Below are 27,003 nucleotides of genomic sequence, written 5' to 3'. Positions count from 1 at the left end.
GGTAAAGTAACTTTGTATTTCATGCTGTCGGAACCGATCTTCAACTCCTTTATCTCCCTTGAGTACTATGGCTCTTAATATTGAAAAATATACTTCACCTTCCAGTCCCTTGCCAATTAAATGCCGTTACAACAGTCTATTTATTATTTAGCTTTTTTTAATATTTAATTTGCGATTATTTTTGTATTTTTTGTAAATTATGCCTATCGCCTATTATGCCTAACGTACATTATGCCAATCGTCCATTATGCCTAACGTATATTATGCCAATCGTCCATTATGCCTAACGTCCATTATGCCTAAGGTACTTATGCCTAACGTATGTATGCCTAACGTCCATTGTGCCTAACGTATTTATGCCAAACGTAGCGCACCCATTTTTTGCGAAATAGTTCATTTATTATTATTTATTATTTATTCACAAAATGTTCCCGAAATTGAATTTCTTGAGTCACGTAGATGTGTTTTCATACCCCGATACATCAACAAAGCAATATTCTTTATGTTGCAATACTCTTTATGTAACTATCTTATTTTTAGTTATTGAAAATGGGTAAACGAGGAATTAAAATATAAAATCTTCAATATCTTCTCCGTTCGTGAACGGATTTATACAAACTATGGCTTATTAGAAAGGTATTTTTCTCTTTTACGCACTTTAGCGCGACTTAGTTGCCTTGTTCGAAAATTATTTGCTTAAAAGGTGTTGTATTTTAACAAAATCATCCACGTCTCAGGAAGTAACTAACACATCGAAAAAAGGAAATTTCATTTGATGCTAGTTTCGTTAAAATCGGTTCAGCCGTTGCTGAGATAATTACATGACATTAGTGCACATGCATCCATTCACATACATTTACTTGCAGACATTGTCCCAATTTGTCGAGCTGAGTCGATTGGTACATGAAACTCGGCCGTCCAAGCCTCGGAAAAAGTCTTCAAAGTTTGAACGAATGCTATACATTTCTTTTGTAAAAAATGTGAAAAAGGCGGAAAGTAGTTCCGAAAAGCTGACAAATAATGTTTCTTTTGAAATATAAAATGATAAAAATAATACCTTTAAGCTAACGTGCCGTGCCATATCAAATAAGCAGACTGAAGGAGAAACACCTGTTTTCTCTTGTATATTGCTATATACAAGAAAAAATAGGTTTTATATGTATATACTTAAGAGCACAATAAAAAATCTACAAAACGATACCCATCACGTTTCAGTACATTATTTCCACTTGGAGAAGCGGCCTGATTTTTGAAAATTTCTTACCAATGCGCCATAAACAAACTCAGTAGGGCTCAATAGCTTCATCCAACCCTAACTATTGGCTTCCCATGATTTATTAACATTTCGTTGGTCGCAAGAAAAGATACACATTTGGTTCTAACCGATCAATCCACTCTCCACTGAATTTCAGCAACCATTCCAAAGTGCGGCGGCTGCCATGAGCTTATTCTAGACCGGTTCATCCTCAAAGTGGCTGACCGAACGTGGCACGCCAAGTGCCTTCAATGTAGTGAATGCCACGTGCAACTCAACGAGAAGTGCTTCGCCCGCAACGGTCAATTATTCTGTAAGGATGACTTTTTTAAGTAAGTATTAAACATCACGGCTCCAATTAAAAACCAATACCGGCCTAGTTGCTGCCCGTTAGGATCGAAAATTGTTTATATGTTAATGTTTAACTTTCTTCGATGTTGCGGGTCCTGCAGGCGGTACGGTACCAAATGTGCGGCCTGTGATCTAGGGATTCCTCCGACGCAAGTGGTCCGACGGGCGCAGGACAATGTATACCACCTGCAGTGCTTTATGTGTTCGATGTGCTCCCGGCAGCTCAACACTGGCGACGAGTTCTACTTGATGGAGGACGGAAAGCTGGTCTGCAAACCGGACTACGAGGCAGCCAAGGCGAAGGGTAAGATAGAAATCGTTTCCATTACTCAAAAACATCTCAAGAGTCCTCTATATAATAACTATCCAGCTGGCCAGTGAAAAAAGCTACATATCAGTTACACCGTCGCAAATGGTAACCCTCATTTTTTTCCGCGTTTTTCCCCTTCGTTCTGCTACCGTACAGGTTTATATCTCTCCGATGGGTCATTAGACGGTGAATCATCAAACAAACGACCTCGCACAACAATTACCGCCAAACAGCTGGAGACGCTGAAGAGTGCTTACAACAGTAGTCCGAAACCGGCGCGGCATGTTCGCGAACAGTTATCCCAGGATACGGGGTTGGATATGCGAGTAGTACAAGTGTGGTTTCAGAATAGGTGAGAGCTTCTGTCCTGCTAGGTCGGAAAGATTAATGTATTGATAAAAGTGATTCCGTTTTACCAACAGGCGAGCTAAAGAGAAACGACTGAAAAAGGATGCCGGCCGGACGAGATGGAGTCAATATTTCCGCTCGATAAAGGGCGGTGGCTCGCCCAGTAGACACGATAAGTTGCTAGATAAGGATGAATTGAAAATAGATCTAGATAGCTTTAGCCATCATGGTAAGTTATTAGAATATTAGTTTATGTAGCCAAATTTATGTTTTTGTGCAAATTACAGATCTTAGTAACGATAGTTATAGTACTTCTAATATGGGCCTAGAAGATGGTGCTTCACCTCACAGCGGTCGGGGGTCTTACATACACGGTAATGGGAGCCCTCCGCCGTACCTGTCTAGTCACTCTCCTCCGCCCATTGGACCGGGCCACCACTTTGGTTCATACCCGGACAATATTGTATATACACCACTAGGTGAGTAAGTAGCTCATACATAATATTCTCGGAGAATCTTTGTCTAACGAAAATATATTACTCCAGGTCAACCTGTCAACTCAATACATCATGGAGGTCCCCGCGGTCCCCACGGACTGCACGGTAGTGGGGTTTCCGATCTGAGTAACGAGTCTAGTCCTGCCCATGGTTACCCTGACTTTCCGCCCAGCCCCGATTCGTGGCTTGGCGAATCCTGCCCTCCTAACGGAGTCGTTCCGGCAGCCGTGCAGCCGCAGCAATCGGTACCACCGCTGCCGCAAACCAACGGCAATCAGGCACCGTCGGCATTGCACTACTGATGTAGCACGTCATAGTGGCGCCGCCAGAACGATACCGGCTGTACTGGAATGAGCACAGGGATTTCGGCACTGGTTCTACTAGGTTAGGTTAGGATCCGCTGATTTAAAGTTCAACTTCGAAATAATTGAACCCACTAATGGCGGTAACCACGGTAACCTTTGAAAAGCAATTTTGTGATAATACAAAAGAAAAGTGGTATTCAGTTTTATTAGATGCACTTACCGTACTTGCAAACCCATCGAGGTGAGCACCGCGATCAATAGGTGAGATATTTTACTGGAGATACAGAAATAGAGCTGCATATTTGGTCTGCCAGCAGAAGTTCCAAACTGGGATGGATAATTTGTTTTTCATTGATTCTAACTGTGATTATCATGATATTGACAAGTAGAATTTTTAATTCAATAATGTCAAACTTCAGTGAGGCTATAATGTTGTGGAATGCATCAATTTAAATTATTTTTTCTCGAAAAATCTGATCTCAGTTTGTAAAAGCGTTCGATTTTAATAGATATCTTCTTAGGCGTTCCCAGTCTCTTCCATTAGAGAAAGAGGGCAAAGTAGTCATTTCTCGCATCTTCCTGGACAATAGAGTAGCTCGACATATACCATTTTCCAGTACAGTACTTTTTGAGTTCCTTTTGTGGTCCAAATGACTGTGTAAGTTTGTATGGAAATTAGTATGGGAAACACTCCTTTTTTGCATCTCCGCATGCTCAGATCGCTATGCCACTCGAACTAAAACGCGAACCTTATAAAAAATTCATCCAGAATGTTAAATTGAACGCAGAAAGTTATTAGGGGAACTGGGGGTAAGCCCGACACCCTGGGTAAGCCCGACACCCCACGACTTTTCCCAGATATCAAATTTTAAATCATACAATAATGACAGGATATTATTAGTACGATTATTTTAGGCATTTCGATACACATCGATGCCGTATGGATTCATTAAACGTCAACAAAATAAACAAAACAAGCGAAAGCAAAGTTGATGCGCGTTTGGATGTTATTTTTAGTTGATACATTTTAAGGTTTCAATAACACAAAAGCTATGAAAATGACCAGTTTTTGTGTCACACATTCTATTTTACTCTCCATAACGTTATTTGTGTGAATTGAAGATAAGTTTGAGTATTTCAATACTGTTAATTGAGCATTTAACAAAAATGAGCGCTGTTGGGGTAAGACCGACAGTTTTTGGGTGGGGTAAGACCGACACAGTGTTTAGTTGATTGGGTTCGTTTTTGAATCGATACAAATGACTGGGTTATATTTGTTGTGCTCAATTTTACTATAATTACGTCATGTTAATAATTGAAATACACGGAAACTATGTTTTTTTGTCTGATACTGAAATTAAATTTAACGTGATTCATAGTTATATTACAAACAGAAACGAAAAGTATAATCCAATATGAGATTTTGAAATGATATTGATGAAAAAATTTCATTTACCGCCGGATTATTGATCAACAGTGTTCCGGAAAATCACAACACGAACCGGATAGCTTACTACGAAGCGTGCGTCACTTTTAAGTGAATGAGTCCTAGTAATAGCGTTTACTTGCAGAACAGCTCTTCCTACTTAGAATGGCTATACAAGTGCCAATTAAGCTCGAAAGAATTACTTGATAAAACCCTTACAATAATATAAACCATGCGTTAAACATTATTTATTCATAACACCACGCATTCGAATGCTCTTCCTCTTGCTACGCGATGAAACTACAGAAAGCTTGCGTTTGCATCACACATACTTATATACACATAATTACACTTTATCACACATACACAATACATTTTTAATGGAAAAAAATTGGACAAAAAGGAAGTTCAAAAGGGGGTCGCTCTTGCCCCTTTGGGGTGTCGGTCTTACCCGCAGCGTTTTTAAAATGTCATTTTTCTCCATTTTTTGGCAACCAATTATTTTTAATGAATTCAATTTTTTGAAACGCTGAAAAAATTATATTTTGTTAAGAACCACCTAAACAAGGATTATGCACAGAATATAAAATTTTAGGAGCTTTGTGGTATTTTAGAAAAATTATTGCGCTTAAGGTGTCGGACTTGCCCCGCGGTCCCCTATTACTTTTTTATTTCGATTATAAAGGTGTTAACCTCTTCGGCTTAGAAAAATCTCTTACTCTAGGTGCGGAGTTGGGACTCGAACCCAGGTGAATTGCATATAAGGCAATCGATTTACCAACTACGTTATGGCCTCCTCCACTTATTAATTCTGTCAACACTGCAAATGTACCACCAATCTTAAATATCTCAGAATGACAGAATCACATGAACTTCGTTAGGAAATCCAAAAACCGATTCAACTAACCTAACAGAGAGACTGGACCATTCTGTTACTATTTATCACTTTTTATTGCATTTGCCATGATAGCCATTGGCTGATGATTGAAACAAGACACCTAAATCTGCCGTCATTTGTTCAAATCTCGATCAGATGGGATTTTCTGTGTCAGTGTAAGTATTTAAAGTTTGCATTAGATTGTTTTTAAACTTATTTTTATTTTTTTTTTTTTTTGTTTTATCCATCAACAGGCATATCAAAGCCCCAATGATGTTGGCCTTAATACTAATTTTATTTCTAACAATCAAATCGTATACAAAAACAATAGTCATACAATAATTTAAAAAAAAACGAATTAAAACGTCAACAGTTAATGACTAAAAAGTCTGGAAAACGTACACGCAGAATTTGTCGAGAAACGTCGAAATTGAGTACTGAAGCGACCTGGTTGAAAATTCTTTGTAGACCAGTGATGGCTCCATAACCATTAAACCAGCACAAAAATTGACTTTTTTGGAACATAACTCAATCGAATGGTAATTACCTCCAGAAGATCCATTCTAAATACAAACTTGTTCGGATGCTTCTGGTTTACTCCCAAGAATTTTTATGTTTGTAAAAATATATGAAATATTGGCAATGGAAGCAATAAATCAATATCAATTCTTCAAAAGGGCTAATGAGATTTTTGTAAACAAACTTATTTCGCTCATTATTCCGCTGTCGAGTTGAATTTCATGAAAGATACACATGAATCAACACCTTTACCCTTTGTAGAATCGATTTCGAATGTCTTTTGTGTTGAAATTATAACAAATTAAGAGAAATCAGCAAAACAAATGTTTGTTTACAAATCTTATTAGCCCTATTCAAATGTTGATATGGAAATTATGCATCCTAAAATCCTTAGGTGTATGGCTGAAGATTAAGTCTACCAAGAGCAGTGGTAACTTGAAATTTTAAACTCGATTTTCTCGAAATGTCGTTCTTCCAAAAATGTTTTTTCCGTGATCACGATTGTCGAAAAACCACTCAATCGATTTCCTTTATTTTTTTCAATTGATCGTAATAAATTTTTCTCGCACCTTAACGATTCTTTTTTATACATAAATTTTTGTTTTATAAATGAAAATTTTTCAATACATTTTTTATAGCTTAAAGCAGTGATTTTTATAGGAAAAACGTTCCTGAAGGCAGAAAAAAATATTATTTATTCGACTAATTGTTAAGGAGTACTCAAATACTAATAGAATATTTTGAGTTCTGGGATCTTAGTTGATCTATTGGTCTTAAATCGTGATCACCGCAAACCTCATAAACAAAAAAGGCCACAACTTCGCCAATTATCAATATATTTTTATAAACTTATGCTTGTTTATTTCACTGAAAAATGTGCTACGAAAATACTATAAGTTTGATGTAATGAAATCATTGCTTTATGACTTTACGTAAATTTAAACTTTCATGACATTTTTCGCACAAAAAGGTATGTAAGAGGTTATACTGAAGCGAAGTACTTTGTCCAGTAACCTCCAATCATTATGCAACTTTCAACAAAGTTGATCGTTATTGAAAAAGCTACACTACCTGAAGTTTTGAAGTATGTGAAGTAACCGTGGGAGATTTTATTCAATTTTGATTTTCCATATATTTCACCGTAGAAACTTCTAAACTCTTACGAGTGAACTAAATCTATAGGAAAAAGCTTATACTTGGCATATGGTTTGTAGAGCCAATTGCCATTAGGTTTACCAGTGTTCCGAAAAAAGTTCAAAAAAGTACACGGTCTAATACACGGTCTAATATCCACACATATAATTAGTGCGTCGGAATGGTAATCGGAACGGTAATCGAAACATAATGTTGTTGCGTAATGCTCAAGGGGTGTCGTTTATTTTGATTTGTTCCAAAATAGCTTAGGCATCTATTAGACCTTGCAGAGTATCAGCCGTGAACAAAGCTCTATTCGGTATTCCTTCGAATATACATGGGCTCCAGTTGAATCAACTGACACCGGTTTTCATAACTAAGTAGTTGGACAGGCTCTCTCCACGGAACGCGAGACGTAAAAAGTGACGCTGCATGGTTTTAATTCTCTCAACGCCATTATAGTAGTTTGTGCTCCAGACTTTAGAGTAATATTCTAGAATCGATCGCGACAAAGAGCAGTAGAACGATTTGAGACAATGTATATCCGTAAAAATTTTGGCTATCCTGAAGATGCATCCCAGTACTCGAGACGCTTAATCAACTACATAGGAGACGCGTTGTTTAAACGTAAGTTGAGACAACAGATCCTTTGCGTGACAGATGCGTTCAATGTATGTTTCTAGTAGACAGTAGTTAACCTTCCAGAAGTCGCGCTAGTGCACTGAGTGCACGCTGCTCTGAAAATCTGGCGAAATCGTCTTAGGGGACCAGCGGCTGCTCGTTCGGTACGCCATATGCGCGACTTCCGGAGGGTTAAAATAAATTGAATGCTTGTTCCGTGAAAATGATATTACGGACACTTCTTCGGGTTCACACACATGCGCCAATTAAAACTTGAAGCTGCTTTTGGAGAAATCTGGAATTCTCAATTGAACGAATTAGACGAAGAATCTTGAGATCATCTGCGAAGGACATTCGCGGAGTCTTCTGAGCTAGATGTGCATCTTCAATAATGCACATCTAGTTCAGAAGACTGGCTAACATCAACGGTCCCAAGTGCCTTCCTTGAGGTATTCCTGACGTAGAAGTGAAGATGTGGGCCTTACAATCTTCTATGACAACTGCTATGTCTCGGTCTGTTAGGTAGGATCGAAACCACTGCAAAACACTACCATGAATCCCAAACCTCTCCGTTTTTGCGATCGAGATGCCGTGATTTATCTTATCGAAATCGGCAGAATAGTCGGTGTAAATCACGTTGGTTTGAGCACGTGTGCACAGCAGGTTAGACGCAGTTGCGTTACAGACGTGAAACCGTGTTGATCGTCACTTAGGTACTGCTTATATGGAGCCTAAAGAGATTCCATAATCAACAGCTAGAGCAACTTCCAGACAGCACTTAATGAAGTTATTCCACGGTAATTATTGACGTCTCGTTATCACCCTTTTTATGAGTTAGGAACATATTCGCGTATTGCCAGGAAGATGAAAAAACTCGTCCTCCAATAGATGCTCGAAAGGTGTGACAAAGCCGAGTGATCGAAGCATCGATATGCCTTTTCAGGATAACGGAAGGGTTGACCTGATGTCACGACAATCTTACCTGTTTCATCTGACTAACATAGTTTTTTATTTTTTATTTTTTTTTTTTTTTACCTTGACAAGGGGGACGGGAGGGTCACCGTCAAGCTACGTAATTGCCAGGGAGGGTATTTAGAGGTTTGTGACAAAATGCTGGGGGAAAGGAGTGTTAAAAATCACTCAAAAATGCTACGTCGTTTATGGATGGTCCCTAAGAATATTTTAAATTTTTCCGTATGACCTCGAGTCACTCTACTGGACAAGGGCGCAAAAACCCACTGTCAAGATAAAACAACAGTAAACATGTAGTGCGTCAGTTATACAGGGTGGTTCTATAAAACGGTCTCTTAAAGATTTTTCAATAATTTCTTTGTTTCATCAGAAAATTGGAAACTTTGGCGAAATATTTCTTGCATAATTCAGATTGATTTATTTTTTACTTATTCGAAATGACTTATGATTTTATTATTTGCGATAGTCTTCTAGGAACACTGACACAGCTGACTCGCACGGATTCTTCTGGAATATTGCTCCATGCTTTCTCAATTGCAGTTAGAGCATCCTTATTACGTTTTGGTTTAGGGTTGGTGACTCTCTCAACAATACTCCATATTGTAAAGTCGAGTGGGTTGATATCCGAAGATGAAGGACACCACATTTCCTTGGTCCAAAATGCTTAAAATTTAGAAATAAGGGTTTTGCAGCCCAAATCATAACCTAATCCGTTTTTTTTTGTTTTATATACATACATATTTGTCGCTGGGATTAATGGAATCAAGATCTTTATCGAGTACCCAATTTTTTATGGTTAAGTTTGCGGCTTACATCGAACAATTTTTCATCCGAATAGATATCGACAACGTCAGAATGACTTTTTAGCAATTTGCAGCTTTCCAATCTCTTTTTATTTCGTTTCCTGAGAAAGCAGCTAGTGTTGTCGGAGGTCGTACGGATACAAACCAAAGTCCTTTTTCACCACAGTTTAGATCGTCTTATGTGACACATTTTAATTCTGAGCCAGTCTTGGTTCATGGATCTGGCCGGATTGTGACGTATTTTGTTGGCCACAGCTTTCATCAATGCCTTTGTTCTTATAGAACGAGGTCTTTCCGATTCTGTACGTCCACGCAGTATTTCAGCAAAGAATTGACCCGCTGGATTTCTGTTCCCATGTCGTAAGAGGTGATTGGAAACAGGAGTTCTCAAGTCAACGTGGCTAGGACTGAATGGCTGGCAGGAGTAAAATATGCCATTCGCGCACATAGTGCCGTGTTAAGCGAATCTCTGACACTGTGGATGTTTGTTTCTTCGCAAATCGTGGGTTACAAATGATGGCCATGTCCCTAATACCCATTTCGGAGTTCGCTATAGGCGATTATAAGCTAACGTGTTTGGTATCTTCTAGTGTCTGTATATTAAGTACTGATGATGAAATGTGCAATGTGCCTTTATGGTTAGAGTAGTACAACTTAATCTTCAGCATAAACGTACAGCAACTATGAAACTAAACCGCCTTTTACAGGGAGGAAAAGCTTCCATAGCTTTGGTTGGTATTTTCATGAAGAAAACTTCTCTGTTGGAAAGCTACCCGAGCAAAGTTGAACATCAAAATTACAATAAATAGAAATCATATTTTGATAATAGCATCAAATTGAAATCTTATTTCGCTATCAGTTTTAGTTAATTTTAAATATGGCATCAAATTTTGATCTCATTTTGCTGTCCTTATTTCTTAGAAGAATTTTCTATGTTTATATTTCTTTGGTGAAACATCAAGGTGAATACATGTTTTGTTATTAAAAAAAAATTCAACATCTCAATAAGCTTTCAATTTACTCTGACTGATAGCACAATTAGTTTTCTGTTTGATGTCATAGGATAATTTTTCTGACCTCCATTTTGATCTTTTAACCGTTAAAACCACCAAAACGACAACAACCTGAGTAATCATTTGCCGAACATCATATCATCAAGTTTAATTTTCAATTTGTTGTCACACTCTGCTCGGGTAGATAACTCTGTCTTCGTATCCACGTGAAATGCCTCGTGCATGTAAACTTGTGAATAGTGCTATTGAGGCGTATTTTCTACCCGATCTCACAACTCATGATATTTGTGCTGTTACAGTCAATATGACTGTTGATAATTTGCCGCATAATGAATCATTACCTACTGATAATTTTTAAAGGGTTGTATCATACTGTGGAAGAAATGGGTTTCTCCTGATACACGGCAGTGATGCAAATGCCCACTACATGAAATGAGGCAACTCAGATAGCAAAGAGGCATTGAATTGATGGAATACTTAGTTCCTACAAATCTGGACATTCTTAATGTAGGTTTTCGGCCAACATTTGCCCGAGCTGGCAGAGAAGAGGTGTTAGATGTGACTCTCGGCGGTATTACGCATTAGTTGGCAAACTGGCTCGTACCAAACGAGCCGTCGTTATCTGATCATAAGTATCTTAAAAATCTCAATAGATATTGTCACGTATCGTAATCCCAAATCTACGAACATCTATAACAAGAGCTTGGCGACTAGGTTTCGTGTGTAGCTTCCAACGATTGAATCTCCAAAGATGAGGTCGTGGATAAAACAAACTCGCTCAAAATAGAAGCATTTCAAGAGGCTTGTCCGCTTCGAGTTATCGTGCTTCTAGAGGAACACCTTGGTGGAATATCAAATTTGTTCGACTTTAAAAGTTATGTAAAATAGCTTGGAATCGCAAACACAGGGACGGGTCGGATGCATTTAATGTCAGCACAAATGTCACAAATCTCAACGAGAGTAGTAGATTAAATAAGTTACTTCCGAAATCGAAAGATTTCCATGTCAGTTCGATTAGAACTGGTAATGATGAATAATCGTCTGACGGAGATGTAGTCCTCAGTTGTCTTTTTGGAACAAACTTTCCAGGCTGTACGGAGCCATTGCTGACAACTGCCCCTGAGTTCTTTGCAGGTAGTTCTGATACATGGGCTGCTTGTAAAATTGTGACAACCGAATCGATTAAATGGTGATTGTGTCACTTATGAGGAGTCAAAGAGCTTTAGGATCAGTCTGACCTCCTTCCTTCTCACAACACAATACTGTCTACAACATTGAAAAAGCTTTATAGCAAAAGCAATCAAGCCTAGAAGTTTTTCTTGATATTGAAGGTGCTTTCGACAACGTATTCTTTCGAATCAGTTTTGGAAGCAGCACGAGGTCATGGAGTACCTTCATATGTCATGAACTGGATACACGCAATGCTTAGCAACCAACATCTGTGCTCATCGTTAAGACAGGTAGAGTCAAGGAAATGGAGTGTCTGCGAATGTCCTCAAGGTGGTGTGCTGTCACCACTTCTATGGAACCTTGTGGCCGATGGCTTGTTGAGGAAACTTAATGGTCTCCGACATATGGTTTCTTCGATGATTATCATATAATGTTCACCAGTATTTGCATTAACACACTTTTTGATTTGATGCAACAAGACTTATGTGCTGTTGAGCAATGGTGTCAAATAAAACATCAAGGGTGCTTTTCACGCGTTCTTTAACTCTAAAATTATTGTCGCAGGTCAAGTTAAGTACGTTAAGATAAGTCTTGACTCTAAACTAGACAGCCCACATCGATTTCAGAATCAAGAAAGCTAAGCTGTTATAAGAAACACCATAAAGCTTACATTTGGATATCTAGTGCAATGGAAAATATAAAATATATGTGTTTTTCAGCAAATTTGTCTAAAATGTGTTGTTCTACAACTAGCTTCTGTTTAAACGAGAAGAAGGGCCTCTCAAAGCACAACAACTTTAACATATTGTAAGACTAAGCCATTTAGTTTTAGCAAAAAGTTAAATTGTTGCTAAATTTACATTCTAAGCTACTTTGCAATGTAATAAAGAAGTACTACCAAACTCATCCGTTGCATTTGCTTGATAAATTCTGCACTGTATTCCAAACGAGCATCTGAGGATAGCATACAATCAACCAGCCAATAAATGTGTGGCAAAGAGTTCTTTCTCGGGTTGTCAAACTTTACTTCCAAACGAAAATTTTTCTACCAGGTACGAATCCGAAAATATAAAAGAATTTAATTTTTTCAAGCCCAATTGTAGCTACTAGTCAGCTAACAAACTTATCATATGACTATTGTTTGGCGAACTGACTAGAAAATCCGTGAAATCATTGTGAATCCATTAGGTATCTGAGCGTACAACGTTGTGAAATTCAGGCGAAGTCGTCATTGAGATGCGGTGGCTCGCCTAAATGTAGACAACAGTGCGACTGCGGGAGGGTTCAGGACTCGAGGTATAATTGTAAAAGTTTTCAGCAACATATAGCTCCAACAATTTCCAGCTCGGTTCAAAGGTTACCAATGTTGCCGTCACACATAAAATAGTATAACAACGTAATTGGCGTAGAAATCCGATGGCAACTCTAAATATATTTAGACATACTTTTGTTCAACCCAATAATCTGGTAACATTTATAGAGGAGATTTACCAACAAAAATTATGATCACGGTGCAACGTTAGTAAACTATAAAAAAACAAAAAAATGTCCAGTGTGCAAAAGTGACGCGAAACCGAACTAGTCCAACTAACTATATTCTTAATTATTATTAAAATTGTAGGGATATTGGATAACACGAGCATTGTTGTTAGTCTTTTGAGATAATTGGATTTTCGATACAAACAAAACTTAATACAAAACCCAATGAGTTTCACTATAAAATAGTCCTTCACATGTATATTTAATATAGAGTATAGTTTGAGATACTAAACTCTTATGAGTTCCTTACAAACAAACAAAAACTGTACCAAATAAAAGCTAACAGTGAGTTCGTAGTTTCGAATTAATAGGTTGTATTTACAAATAATAACATTTTTCAGAGTATTACTAAGCGCACTAAACTTGGTTTCAAGTACCTCCGGAAGGTAAAATCAAAATTTTCTGAATTTTTTCACCTGTACGACAAAATGATAAGTTCTAAAGAAATCTGTAGGTGTACAAATAAAACTTTACTAGGTAATCCAAAGACGTTCGAAAACTGTGTATAAATTAAGAATTAAAACCTAAGTTACAAGGACACAAACCTTATACAATACAGCTGTAGTTCTAGAAAGTAAACTGAGTATGTAAATCTACTGTGTAAATATTTATTTAATTTATTGCTAAACGAAAAAAAAGAAGATCTTCGCGAAAGATCTTGAAAATCTTTACACGCCTTTCTACCGCACTTATTTCATATTGAAAGAATACTCTCACAGCTCTGTAGTTGCAACACCCCAATACTGCTGCATGCGACCTCCTTCCGGATCCACTGTGTCTAGTTCGATAACGCTTCCATCATTGTTGGTGTTGTACCGTTCCTGTAAAGTGCTCAGATCGTACTCTAAATTATAAGGCATCAGCCGTTGAATGGATCCAAAGTATGCCGCATTAGGGCCGGTGATAATGGGCTTTGGACGAGTTGTGCTGTATCGAATCGGTTTGAAGAAACTTTGTGAAGAAGAAGGCTGGAAGGATCGTGTGCTACCAAAGCGTTTGGATAGAAATGGGGCAGAACGCATCGAGTTTCCGACCGTATTATATCCACTAATAGAGGAGGACCCTCCAATGTCACTTTCTAATGCAAGTTGTGGCGAGCTGGTAGACAATGCTTTCATTTGTGGCCTCGTCAGATTCGACTGCGGACGTTTCGTAAACGACCGAGATATCGTGTTTAGCTCCTTGTCGAACAAGAGCTGAGTATTTTGCTCAAGCATGTATTCCCAGCATTTGAACTGTTCATCCGACATACCCGAATCAGATTCCTCAACATCTCGATCCTTTTCTTCGATTTTCGCTCGAACGGCTCTGACTACCCCTCCTCGCAGGCTTCTTCGCTCGTTAGTCAAATGTCCGTTTTGTTTTCTACCGCTGAACACACCCGTGTCAGAATACTTTGGTTTAGCCCCGCTCACATGCGTTTCACTACCTGATGTTTGATCACTTTGACCACTCGGAGAAGATCTATCGCTTCTACCCGATGGATGCCTTACGAACAAACTAGTTGCACCCGAATGACAACAGTTATTGTTCGACTGACAACAACAACCGCACTTGCAAAAACCCGACAAGACACTACTTCCTCCACCTATTGATTTTTTTCGAATAGTCTGCCTTAACTCCCGCATCAAGAAGTCTACATCCGTTCCCAAATTATTAAACTTGACAATGAGTATACTGATGTTCTCCTCAGCTCCATAGCTTTGGGCAATATCCTGAACTCGTTTAGCAGCTAGCAAAATATTTTCCTCCTTTCGAATCTCTTCCGCAATAGTCTCCATCGTTATGACTTCCCATAGCTTCTTGTTGCCTATCACAAGATACTCATCCGCGTCACTTAAGACTACCTCCTGTACTTCTGGATCCGGCACTGTTGCTGGAAAATCTGCACTCAACCCAAGCTTCCTGCCGGTGTTCCCAGTTAGTTTAACGCATTGATTGTGCTTAATCAGGACAGCGGAATTATCACCTACGCTCGCAACTCGTAAAATAAATTTCCGTCCATTAGCTGCCTGCGGAAAATAGCTCATGATTTCACTAGGAATCTTGCTTCTAGAGATATGACATAGCGTTGCATTGACCGCTTCATGCTGACCCAGCTGTTTCAGTTCTCGATGAGCCGATAGCAGCGTATACTTCATGTACTCACTGGCCGTTTCCTTAACTGTTCGCTCCTCCAGCAGTATCTTTGGAATACTCTTGATCAGCATGTTCGGTATAACGTTGCTAACTTCACCGTCGAACATCCCGAACAGGCCTTCGGAATTGCAGAACCCAGGTAACCGCAGCTGTGAGATGTACAGTTTAGGAAGACAGCCGGAGGTTTCAGCGAAGCCTACCTTCCAACACGGTTCAAATTCGTCGTTTTCCTGGTACGGCCCAGGAGCAGTTTGGAGCGATGATCGGTTTTTGCCGGAAACATCCACCAAACTCATTGGTCTCTGCGATTGGCAAGCTTGCAGCTGGTATGGATCAACCTGAAGCTGACTGTTGCTGGACAGATCCAGGAATTGGAGTTGCTTCGATACAAGAGAAATCATATTGATGCTATCCAACTGATTATGGGCGAGATCTAATACTTGTAGGCTTGTATTGTTCGCTAAGGCTGGAACCGATTGAAGTTGGTTCGAGTGAACCCTTAAAACACGGAGAGTACGAAGGTTACTCAAATTTTCCGGTAGATGTCGCAACTTGTTGCCAGATAGCACCAATTCCTCTAGCTCACCCCAGCAAGTGATACAAGTCTCCGGGAGAGTCGTAAGCAGATTGTAGCCAATGTGTAGAACTTTCAAACGAGTTAGACAAATTAGACTATCGAGGACCCGATCGGAGAGGTTATTGCTCGTTGCATAGAGTCGCTCCAAATGGCAGTTCGTGCCGAAGATGATGGGTAGGGCCACTAGCTTGTTGCTGGAGATGTTAAGTATAGTCAGCCGTTCACAAGCAATGAAGAAATTTTCCGGCAGATCTTCGATGTGGTTACATTGCAGGTACAGTTTTTGAAGTGGTAGCTTCCGTTTTACCATCGGCGGAAAGCTTTTTAGATTGTTATAAGCTAAATGAAGGGTAACGAGCGTCGTATGTTCATTGTTAAGGAAACGATCCGATAACATATGTAGTTGATTGTTATTCGCATACAAGCTGCGAAGCTGATGGCAACCGACCAGCCAATCCGGAAGCTCTCGTAGACTGTTGAAGCTGATGTCGACGTGCTTGAGCTTTGTTGGCGTTGCTCGAACAATTATTTTAGTAAGGTCTGCGAAGAATATTGGATGAAAAGATTGATATTAAATAGAAGAAAAAATTATAGATAACTCACTGTTATTCCCAGCAATCAAAGAGTGTAAATGACGTCCGTTAAGCGTCAACTCTTTCAAGTTATTCCGAAAGCACTGTATCGTCTCGAGTTTATCCAACGCCGAAAGATCCATAGTCTCGATAGAATTTTCACTGACATCCAATTGAGTGAGCAGCTATTGAAAAATATGTATCTTGAAATTATTCATCCTTACATATTTATTATTATAATAGTACCCCATAGTTGCCAAGAATTATACTCCCTTTCAAGTGATTGCCGCGCAGATTTACTTTGGTCAATGTTGATTCGTCATTTTCGTCATCTTTTTCCAAAGAATCTCTCCTATGACCGTTCCTAACCGAACCTTTCCTATGCTGTAAATGACATGTTAGTAAAACAATCGATTTTATCAGTAAATAATATGCTCCTGCGACTTACAAAAATCCCAGCCGATCTCATGTTGGTTACCATAGAGTGTGGTAATGATGTCAACTGGTTGTACGCAACATTCAGGCTCGTCAATTTACCAAGTCTATTTAAACAATTGGGCAAATCAGGAAGCTCATTTCTCTCCAGACTCAATTCTTCCAAACTGTAAAAAAATATTTAAAAATGATATGTGTGTGTTGAATATTTTGAATTATAAAAGAGTTGACCAGTCCAATGCATTCAATCAAGACAAGTGTAACATTAAGGATATATCCTAGCTAGAGAGTTGCCAAAATTTGAAAACCATAAAGTGCGCCATCTAAAGACTTCAATTTTACTTTCTCTAGTTGAATAACATTCCAAATGATGACTTAGTTATGATTCCAATTATGCGACGTCCTTGTTAATGTTTATTCGATGCATTTATTTCTTTGCCCAAATGACTTGTTATAGCTTCATTACGCAAGAGTGTAGCAATGTTCTCATTGATACCTCATAAAATCAATTACAACAGTCACTGTCATATCCAAATACACAATTCAATGTTCATGGCGTACGAATTGTATTTGATATCGTTCGCGTGATTCACAATCGTATAACCGCTAATTCTTCAAATTTTGTTTTATTTATTTTTTGGCACTCTAAGCTGGCGAGCTTTAATTTTGGCGAGAAGAGAAAGTCAAAATTTGCAATAGTTTTATTGTGAAAATTTTCCAAAAATTGCCATTTAAACCTTTTTTACCACAATTCTGTGAAGGTAAATATTCCGACCTGTTTTTGACGTATAAAACGCTTTTAATCCACCTAACAGTGTGATGAGACATTTCTTATAACTCTTATCACTCTCTTCGGATATTATATCGTTTGAGAACATTTAGAACTGGATGCTTCGCGATGTTTTTGATAACACATACTACATGGGATAGTGGCAGGACTCAGAGAATCGCTCAAATCAGCATAGGACAACATCAGTGCTACAAAACTCAAACCAAATCAATGGGAAAGCGAAAAAATGGCCCATAAAATAGACATACCAACGAATTAATGTTAATGCTCTGTTAATAAAATATCTAAATTGTGGTGAGAAAACTGAATTTTCCTAAAGGGGTTATATATTGTACTGAGCCAAAAAAATCGATTTTTTTAATCGATTTGAAGTTCATACTTTACTCAAATTTCCAACGCGACTGAGAACTAAGAAATCAACGCTTTTTCTTGAAAAGCGTGATACTAGCAGTGATACCATTCAAAGAAAATCAACAGTGAATATTTTCAGACTTGGTTTTATTTCCTATTTAAGAACTATTGTGTTTTTTACATCCTAGATTGCATGATTCAGTGATCGAAACCCAAAACTTCATAAAGTATTTGAAATTAATAAATTAAAATTTGTGTTTGCTATTGAAATTGACAAAATGATATTATCGCCCCTTTGGCGAATGTTTACTTTTTCGGTCCCACCTATCAGCATTAAAGTATCGCCTTTACGTTTTTTCACAATACCAATTTTACAATTGGTGGGGGTTTGGTGAAAATCGATCTTACTGTCCAAACGGCATAATTCCGAAACCGTAAGTTTTAAAATTATGCAGAATTAATTTTTCAGAAAATAGTAACAGAGTTCATGTCTTTAGCGAATTTGTTGAGACTTTATTGTAGTCATGAATATTAACCTGAGAAAATTCACCATAAATACTTCTTGGACGATATACCGTCAAAATTATTTTATCAAATGATGCGCTGTTTAACGTTTGTAAAACTCATCGAAGATACTAAACCTTCGATATTGGCGGTTTCAAAATGATGCTATCTTGACCTTAAATTACTGTTTTTTAACATTTGACCTATACATATAATTGGTCATACAACAAAAATCAAATGCTCATCAAAATCGATCAGAACCTGCTAGAGTCGAATGGAAATCGTCATTTTTCATTCTCTACATTCGGAAAGTGTTGTCCTCGTTATTAATCATATTACGTTTTCGTCTCAACTCGACGCATTTCCAAAATAAAAATCTGTTTTAATCCACCTAGTGGTGCAATTGTGCTTGTCTCATTTGTCCAGACTACGATTCCATGGCTTCCATGTTCAATACAATGGTGGAAATGAATATTACATGTTCAGTACGATTTACACATACGTACAACGGATCGACAGCCACGATCTTGAGATACTATGTGATACTGAAACATCGCTTGAAACCAGCGGCGGATCATGGAGAAAGATCCGGGAGGTCCGGGTCCTGCCGAAAATTTTCATTTTGTTAAGAAATTTTAAACTAGTTTTAATTTTAAAGTAGCAACCCTTCACTGGGGACCATTCATAAATTACGTAACGCAAAAATCGCCCAAAATTGACCCCCCCTCCCCCTATGTAACAAATTGTCACAAATTTTTCCATCCCCCCCCCTCCCCTGTTACGTAACAAATTCCAAGAAAAATTTTTTTTCTTCGATGAAAACATGCTACGTAACGATCTAGTTAACACCCCCTCCCCCTATGTCACAACTTGTCGTACCCCCTCCCCCCCTAAAAGCGTTACGTAATTTATGAATGGTCCCTATGAGAAAGGCAAAAATGTACCAAAGTCCAAAAAAAAGTAAATTTTTGTCAAACATCTCAATGTTTCATGCATTTTAAAGTCATTTGGCATCAAAAATACAAATTTGATTTTGAAAATTTTTCATTTCAGTTTATATGGGAATTTGCTGTGTGATTGCACTCTTCAACTCGTAACTCCGGAACCGGAAGTCCAATCAATAAAAAATTCAAAAGCAGCCGATGGGAAGGTTGTACCTTTCATTTGAGACTAACTTTGTGCAAATCGGTCCAGCCATCTCTGAGAAACAGAGGTCACATTTTTTTACACATACACACATACACACACATACATACACACAAACATTTTCCGATCTCGACGAACTCAGTCGATTGGCATATGACACTCGGCCCTCCGGGTCGGGATTAGATTGACGAATTTTAGAGTGAATGAGAAAGGCAAAAACATTTTTAGCAAATGTTGAAAGTTATGCATTTTTGGTGAGCAGTTCACATCATTAAATCAATTTTAACTTCGCTTCCTATTAAATAAAGACCCTTATTACAGTACATCTCTACAAAAACGAGCTCAATTTGAAAAGAAATCTGAGGATTATGATTGATTACAGAACTGTGGAATTTTCTATTGGAATGTTTTCAGGCAGGAATTTGATATTGATGCAATTAGACAACTGTGAAATCAAGACCAATAGATCAGTTACATATCAGGACCCTATTCCGACAATTTATCAAAAGTCCTCATGATGTTTACAACAACAGGTTATCAATCTACGGATCAGATAATTGTTATTGTAATATTGAATTAAATCAGTCTGCATCAATAACTTTTTAACTTCAATCCAATATTTTTTTTGGGTGTGGTGGGAGGGGGGGGGGGGGTTGTATGGTGTTAAACTCCAAAACCTTCTCTTGGCTACGCCGTTGCTTGGAGTTATTTATTTCGCTTTTCATTTTCCGATATGTTTCAGATCAATCTGATGGTCATAACTTAGAAAAATTGCAGTCAGAAGGTTCGCACAAATGAACATTTTTGCACTGATAAGTTATCAAGTTCCTTCCAGACAACTTGGAAGTGTTCGGTGATTATTTCTAGCGGTTGTAGATAGAAAAATGAAATACAAAATTCGTTTCATCGAAATAATGTTTGGCTTATTACAATGGATTATTACTATATTGAACAATAAATAGGCGACAAAGAGTAATCCACAACCAACAAGCCATAACTTTTAAAGTATTCAAAATAGATATTTCAAGTCTTCAGTAAAGTTATTCGCAAAAGTAAGAGCTACAAATTTGCTGAAGGCATCATTTCGATATAATCACTTCCAAGAAAATTTGTGAAAATATCTCACTCATAGGGCGATTAATCAGTAAAAGCACAATACCAAAAGAAAGGGCATATTACCTTCATTAAATTCTTCGAAGATACTATTGACCTAAAATAAGCCGTTTTGGCGTTAATAATAGATTACATGTTTTTGGTCATATTTCTGGCAATGGGAAATGATAAAAATCTTTCGTCCGCATTTAATGTTAAATATCTCTTTTGATAATAGTCCGATTTCAACAATCTATAGCTTGTTCGAAAGGTATTCGTTAAAGCTGTCTAAAAACATATAAATTGTTAATCTATATTGTCAATTTCGGCAGATAATTCAAAAAAACTGCAAAAAACGCCTTTTTTACGCATTCAAACATTCATATCTTGGAAACTAAACATCAGAATCAAAAACAAATTAATAGCGTTCATACTGTTTTTTAGTTCTTTCATTTAAAATTGGTTTGGATAAGATCGGTTCAACCATTGCTGAGAAACACGAATGAGAATTTGTCCGTTACATACACACACACACAGACACACACACACACACACAGACATTGTCCCAAATCGTCGAGCTGAGTCGATTGGTATATAAGACTCGGCCCTCCGGGCCTCGGAAAAAATCTTGAAAGTTTGAGCGAATTCTATACATTTCTTTTATAAGAAATGTAAAAAGTGATTAAATGTTGAAAAGCCCCAAATCGTGCATTTGATTGCATTTTGGCACTATTTTACAAACATTTTGGTTCATTAAACAATTTTGTAGGTCCTATATTTCCGGAGAACATCTTAGTTAATCGCGCCGCGAAAAACAAGAAACGCCGCATCAGCGGGAAAGAGCACACGACGGCTTTGGGAAAACGCATTCCAGCGAAAGCGATTTCCTAAGGCCTGAGTCGTTATCTGTGGTATTTCACGTTATTATTAATTACAAAAGGTTTGTCCAAAGAAATAATGTATACACACTCGAATCTCGTCTTATCGGCAAAGTAGTACCAAGAGAAATTCGTTTTATCGAGAAAGAGGTGCGACGAATTTACGAATTTACGAAAACAAATAAATAAATGTCTGTGTATGCTTTATGTTAATTATCATTTCACCGTTTATTGAAGCATCTTGATCATGAAAATGACAAAAAAATATGTAAAACCTTCGCGGCTTATTTATCTGACTTCCACTTCGTGACGGCTTTGAACTACCAGTCACCCTCGACTTATACGTGTTCAAATTTCAAGTAGGCGTGTTTTCCTCAAATAAAATCGAAATCATTTCAAACTTTAATAAGTGTCGTATTACAGTCGTATTGAGTTCTTGTTTTTAATATTAAAAATGAAAAAATGCGAGCGTTTTTACGTTCTCCTGTCAAAAATTGGAAACGGCGGATATACAACTTTGAATATTTATTAGACCGGCACAATCATTGACTTTTTTCGGAACACCACTCAATCGAATGATAATTGGCACCAGACGCCCCATTTCAAATACAAACTTGTTCAGACTCTTCTGGTTTACTCACAAGAAGTTTATATGAAGTTTTTAGAAACAATAAATTCAGTAAAAAAATACCAGCATCATCTTATGTATCCTAAAATCTTCAGATATATAGCTGAAAATGAAAGGATCAACATTACAGAAGACTGCAAATTGATCCGACTTCGTGATAAAAAGATATTCTAATATAATGTGATATGCTGCATCTTTTCTTTCACATGCTTAGAATAGGACATTTTCAAAAATTCTTTTGATCTTCGAAGTTAAATAACTTTGTGCGGTGACCTCCAATCGTTATGCAACTTTCAACAAAGTTGTTCGTTATTAACAAAGCTATACTACTTGAAGTTATGATGTATGCAGAGTAACTGTGGAAGTTTTCATTGAATTTTGATTTTTTATTGCCGATTTTCGATGTAGAAACTTTTCAACTCTTGTGAGTAAACTAGAACTATAGGAAAAATCTCATATTCGGAATAGGGTGTGTAGAGCTAATTACGAGTTGATTTAGAAATGTTCCGAAAAAACTTCAAAAATGTTGCCGTTCTAATATCCATCCTTCATATGTAAATTAGTTTTATTGCAATGATTTTCCTTGAGTGAATATCAGAGGTTGTTCTTGTCTTTCTCATATAGAAAGTTTATGGAATCACTCTGAAAATCGAATACCCAATCCCGGCCCGGAGGGAGTGTTATATCCCATTCGACTCAGTTCGTTGAGATCGGAAACAGTCTATATGTTGGGTGTATATGCGTGTTTTTTATGGTCAAGTTTAAAAAACTTCAAAAGACTGGCCTGTAGCCTGTGTTGGATTCACGACTCACTTTTTTGGCTAACCTCTAAAACACTCCTTACCCTTTTTCGCCCTTCTTTCTCACGGAACTATAGTTTATATAGTATACATCAAGGTTCCCTCGTGGGGAGGGGGGCTCGTTGTGCGTCGCACCTCTTTCTTCTGCTTTATCTTGGAGCCTCACTTGGCCCATCAAACGGCTCAACCTTTCCCGATCAGAAACACATAACAAGAATATTTCAAAACTATATCACCCGTTGTTACTTTACTTGTTATAATTTTCTGTTATTTTAACTACTAACGAGACCAAATTTATAACACTATATGTTACGGAAATTGCATTCTGTTATAATCTTGTTATTTCATTCTGATCGGGTTGAGTTTCGATTTAACTCTCAACTCTCCTCCTGCTTCCTGTCTTCATCTATAACGTCGCCATTTAGCTCTTGTTCCAGTGAGCCGTTTCGATGCTGATGATTGCATGAGTCATTTAGCTCCTGTTTCCGTGAGCCTTTTAGCTCCCAGCTAGACATGTACGGAGCTGCGCCACGCCACGTTTTTCTGTCCGTGAACTAGTTCACAACTTTATCAACTTTATTCGTAATCCAAATGCTGACTCATAATTTTATCCACAAATCTAAGAACATTGTTCATGGTCCGACTAGACGACGTTAAATGATTCATGATTTATCATATTATTATTATGATTTGGTTTTTTTTTTTTTTTTCCAATTCGTTTATTTGATAAGGCAAGTTTGCGTTAGCTTAAAGGTGCCAATTTTGTTTTGTTTTACATTTTAAATTACTTAAAACTAGGGGATTACATATTGATTAGCTATACATATACACAAGGGGGTAATATAATTTTCGTAAGATTAGGGGGTCATTTAGTTTTTATGGCAATATGGTTTGACATTTTTAGCAATGAGATTATTGGAGCAAATAATGTTTAACTAAGGGGGAAAATTTATACGACTATCTTAAAAGTAGAAATAATTAGAGGGCGTGATTAAATTTTGTGAAGATTCGGAGACATTAATTAGAGTTATTTTATGTGGTAGTAGAGTTGGGCATTTTCAACGAGATCATATAATATAATAGTTAAAACTAGAAAAGGCAAGAAGAGCTAAATGCTTCATGAAGATATTTGGTGGGAGGGGAGGGGTGTTACTTCTGTGTATAAGAGTCAGGGGAAGTAGGGTGGATAAACATGGCAGGGGGAGAACATTATTTCAGTTTCAGACTTCGGGAGATCAACGGATGGATTACAGAATCGGTGTGGCCTTCATCAGGAAGAATCATGTACTGGGACGCCTGGTGGTCGTTCTTAAGATGGCAGGGGTTTCTCCAGACGATTTCGTAGTGCGGCTCAGATGTTGATCGGCTACATTTCGAGTTGTGCGTGTGATGTTCGTGCTTTAGGTCCCGTGTTTGTTGGCTCATTTGACAGGGATGTTTTGTGTCGCCTTGGAGTCGCATCAAACCATCGTGGGTGTATGGTACAGGTGGAAGAGAGCGTTTCTGAGAATGATAAGGAAAAAGGGGCAGTTAAAGTTGGATATTGATGGTTTTTATGAAGGTGTATATAAGGGACATATAGAGGACATCGCGGCTTGCCAACACATCTCGAACCGGGACGTTGGGTGGTCTTCCTCGGGCCCGGAGGGTGTCCATAAGCCGAGACCTGGCGGAACTGTACTCGGTGCACGCCCAGACTATGTGCTCTATATCGTGATAACCGTCGCCACAAGCGCAGATACCACTCTCCACGAGCCCAATACGTCGGAGATGTGCATCCAGCGTGTAATGGTTCGCCATGAGTCGGGACATCACACGAATGAAGTCACGACCCACATCCATCCCCTTGAACCAAGGTTTCGTCGATACCTTAGGGACTATCGAATGCAGCCACCTTCCTAGCTCCCCATTGCTCCACGAGGTTTGCCAACTTTCGAGGGTTCTCTGATGAGTAATACTGAAAAATTCGTTGAAGCAAATTGGTCTTTCAAAAACGTCACCTTCAATAGCACCCACCTTAGCTAAGGAGTCCGCTTTCTCGTTGCCCGGAATGGAGCAATGAGAAGGGACCCACACCAAGGTAATCTGGAAAGATTTGTCAGATAAAGCACTCAGTAGCTCCCGTATTTTCCCCAAAAAATACGAGGAATGCTTTCCATGTTTCATCGAGCGAATAGCGTCAATAGAACTCAGACTATCCGAGACGATGAAGTAATGGTCTGCGGGTAATGTGTCAATGATTCCAAGGGTATACTGAATAGCAGCTAGTTCTGCGGCGTAAACTGAAGCAGGGTCACTGAGTTTGTAGGAGGCGGTGAACTTTTGATTGAAAATACCGAAGCCAGTGGACCCTTCGAGGTTTGATCCGTCAGTATAAAACATCTTAGAACAGTCGACTTCTCGGAATTTATTATAAAAAATATTTGGAACCACTTGTGGGCGTATGTGGTCCGGAATTCCACTAATCTCATCTTTCATGGATGTGTCGAAGAAAACAGTAGATTCAGAAGTATTTATGAAATGCACACGGTTGGGATTGTAAGAAGAAGGATTAATATTTTGCGCCATGTAGTCAAAGTACAGGGACATAAAACGGGTCTGAGAATTGAGCTCAACAAGCCTTTCGAAATTTTCAATCACCAACGGGTTCAAGATATCGCATCGAATGAGCAATCGATATGAGAGTTCCCAAAATCGATTTTTCAGCGGGAGAACGCCCGACAGGACTTCGAGACTCATCGTATGGGTCGACTGCATGCACCCTAAGGCGATACGCAAACAACGATACTGAATTCTTTCGAGTTTGATGAAATGTATGTTCGCGGCGGATCGAAAGCAGAAGCATCCGTATTCCAGTACCGACAGTATCGTTGTTTGATACAACCTAATTAGGTCTCCTGGGTGGGCACCCCACCACGTTCCGGTTATTGTACGAAGAAAGTTGATCCTTTGTTGGCATTTCTGTTTCAGATACCGAATATGGCATCCCCAAGTACCTTTCGAGTCGAACCAGACCCCTAGATATTTTACTGTGAAGACCTGAGCTATAGTTTGACCCATTAATAGAAGCTGTAGTTGTGCTGGTTCACGCTTCCTAGAAAATACAACTAGCTCAGTTTTCTCCGTGGAGAATTCGATACCCAGCTTAATAGCCCATGCAGACAAATTGTCCAAGGTATTCTGTAATGGTCCTTGTAGATCGACAGCTTTGGGTCCCGTAACAGACACCACGCCATCATCTGCAAGTTGTCTTAACGTGCAGGAATTGTCAAGACATTCATCAATGTCGTTGACGTAGAAATTGTATAACAGGGGGCTTAGACATGAGCCCTGGGGAAGGCCCATGTAGCTAAATCGTAATGTCGATAAGTCACCATGCGAAAAATGCATGTGCTTTTCCGACAACAAGTTTAGTAAAAAGTTGTTTAAAGTCGCTGAAAGACCATGCTGGTGCAGCTTCTCTGAAAGAATGTTGATAGAAACTGAATCAAAAGCCCCCTTTATATCTAGGAACACTGATGCCATCTGCTCTTTACTAGCATAGGCCATTTGAATTTCGGTTGAGAGCAACGCAAGACAATCGTTCGTCCCTTTGCCTTTGCGAAAGCCAAACTGTGTATCTGACAGTAAGCCATTTGCTTCGACCCAATTGTCGAGGCGGGATAGGATCATTTTCTCGAACAACTTCCGGATACAAGATAGCATTGCGATCGGTCGATACGAATTGTGGTCGGAGGCTGGTTTTCCTGGTTTTTGGATGGCGATGACCTTCACTTGCCTCCAATCGTGTGGGACAATGTTAGCCTCAAGAAACTTATTAAATAAGTTCAACAAGCGTCTCTTGGCAGAGTCTGGCAGATTCTTCAACAAGTTGAATTTGATTCTGTCTGGCCCTGGAGCTTTATTGTTACACGACAAGAGAGCAAGTGAGAACTCCACCATCGAAAAAGG

General features: G+C 38.5%; 2 protein-coding genes across 5 annotated transcripts in view; one reads left to right on the top strand and one right to left on the bottom strand.

The window, feature by feature from the left end:
- LOC131685760 (LIM/homeobox protein Lhx3) overlaps positions 1-13,355 on the top strand; it is a 196,646-nt gene extending 183,291 nt beyond the window's left edge. For 3 of the 4 annotated variants that reach the window (XM_058969696.1, XM_058969694.1, XM_058969697.1), the window contains 6 exons: positions 1,413-1,587; positions 1,708-1,910; positions 2,073-2,268; positions 2,339-2,493; positions 2,552-2,743; positions 2,810-13,355. In XM_058969696.1, coding sequence (XP_058825679.1) covers positions 1,413-1,587; positions 1,708-1,910; positions 2,073-2,268; positions 2,339-2,493; positions 2,552-2,743; positions 2,810-3,063 — 1,175 coding nt within the window. In that variant the 3' untranslated portion in view covers positions 3,064-13,355. Of the gene's footprint in view, positions 1-1,412; positions 1,588-1,707; positions 1,911-2,072; positions 2,269-2,338; positions 2,494-2,551; positions 2,748-2,809 lie in introns of all 4 variants that reach the window. The other variant, XM_058969698.1, reaches the window with a different exon arrangement.
- A 407-nt stretch (positions 13,356-13,762) lies between these two features.
- Positions 13,763-27,003, bottom strand: part of LOC131685755 (protein phosphatase PHLPP-like protein) — a 50,435-nt gene continuing 37,194 nt past the window's right edge. The window contains exons 5-8 of the mRNA XM_058969685.1: positions 16,877-17,030; positions 16,675-16,812; positions 16,460-16,613; positions 13,763-16,396 (exon numbers count right to left, since the gene is read on the bottom strand). Coding sequence (XP_058825668.1) covers positions 13,854-16,396; positions 16,460-16,613; positions 16,675-16,812; positions 16,877-17,030 — 2,989 coding nt within the window. The 3' untranslated portion in view covers positions 13,763-13,853. The remainder of the gene's footprint in view (positions 16,397-16,459; positions 16,614-16,674; positions 16,813-16,876; positions 17,031-27,003) is intronic.

The sequence above is a fragment of the Topomyia yanbarensis genome, chromosome 2 (assembly GCF_030247195.1).
Source record: "Topomyia yanbarensis strain Yona2022 chromosome 2, ASM3024719v1, whole genome shotgun sequence".
Taxonomy (NCBI): domain Eukaryota; kingdom Metazoa; phylum Arthropoda; class Insecta; order Diptera; family Culicidae; genus Topomyia; species Topomyia yanbarensis.
Note: the sequence above shows the minus strand (reverse complement) of the source record. Positions and strands in the feature narration are given on the sequence as shown.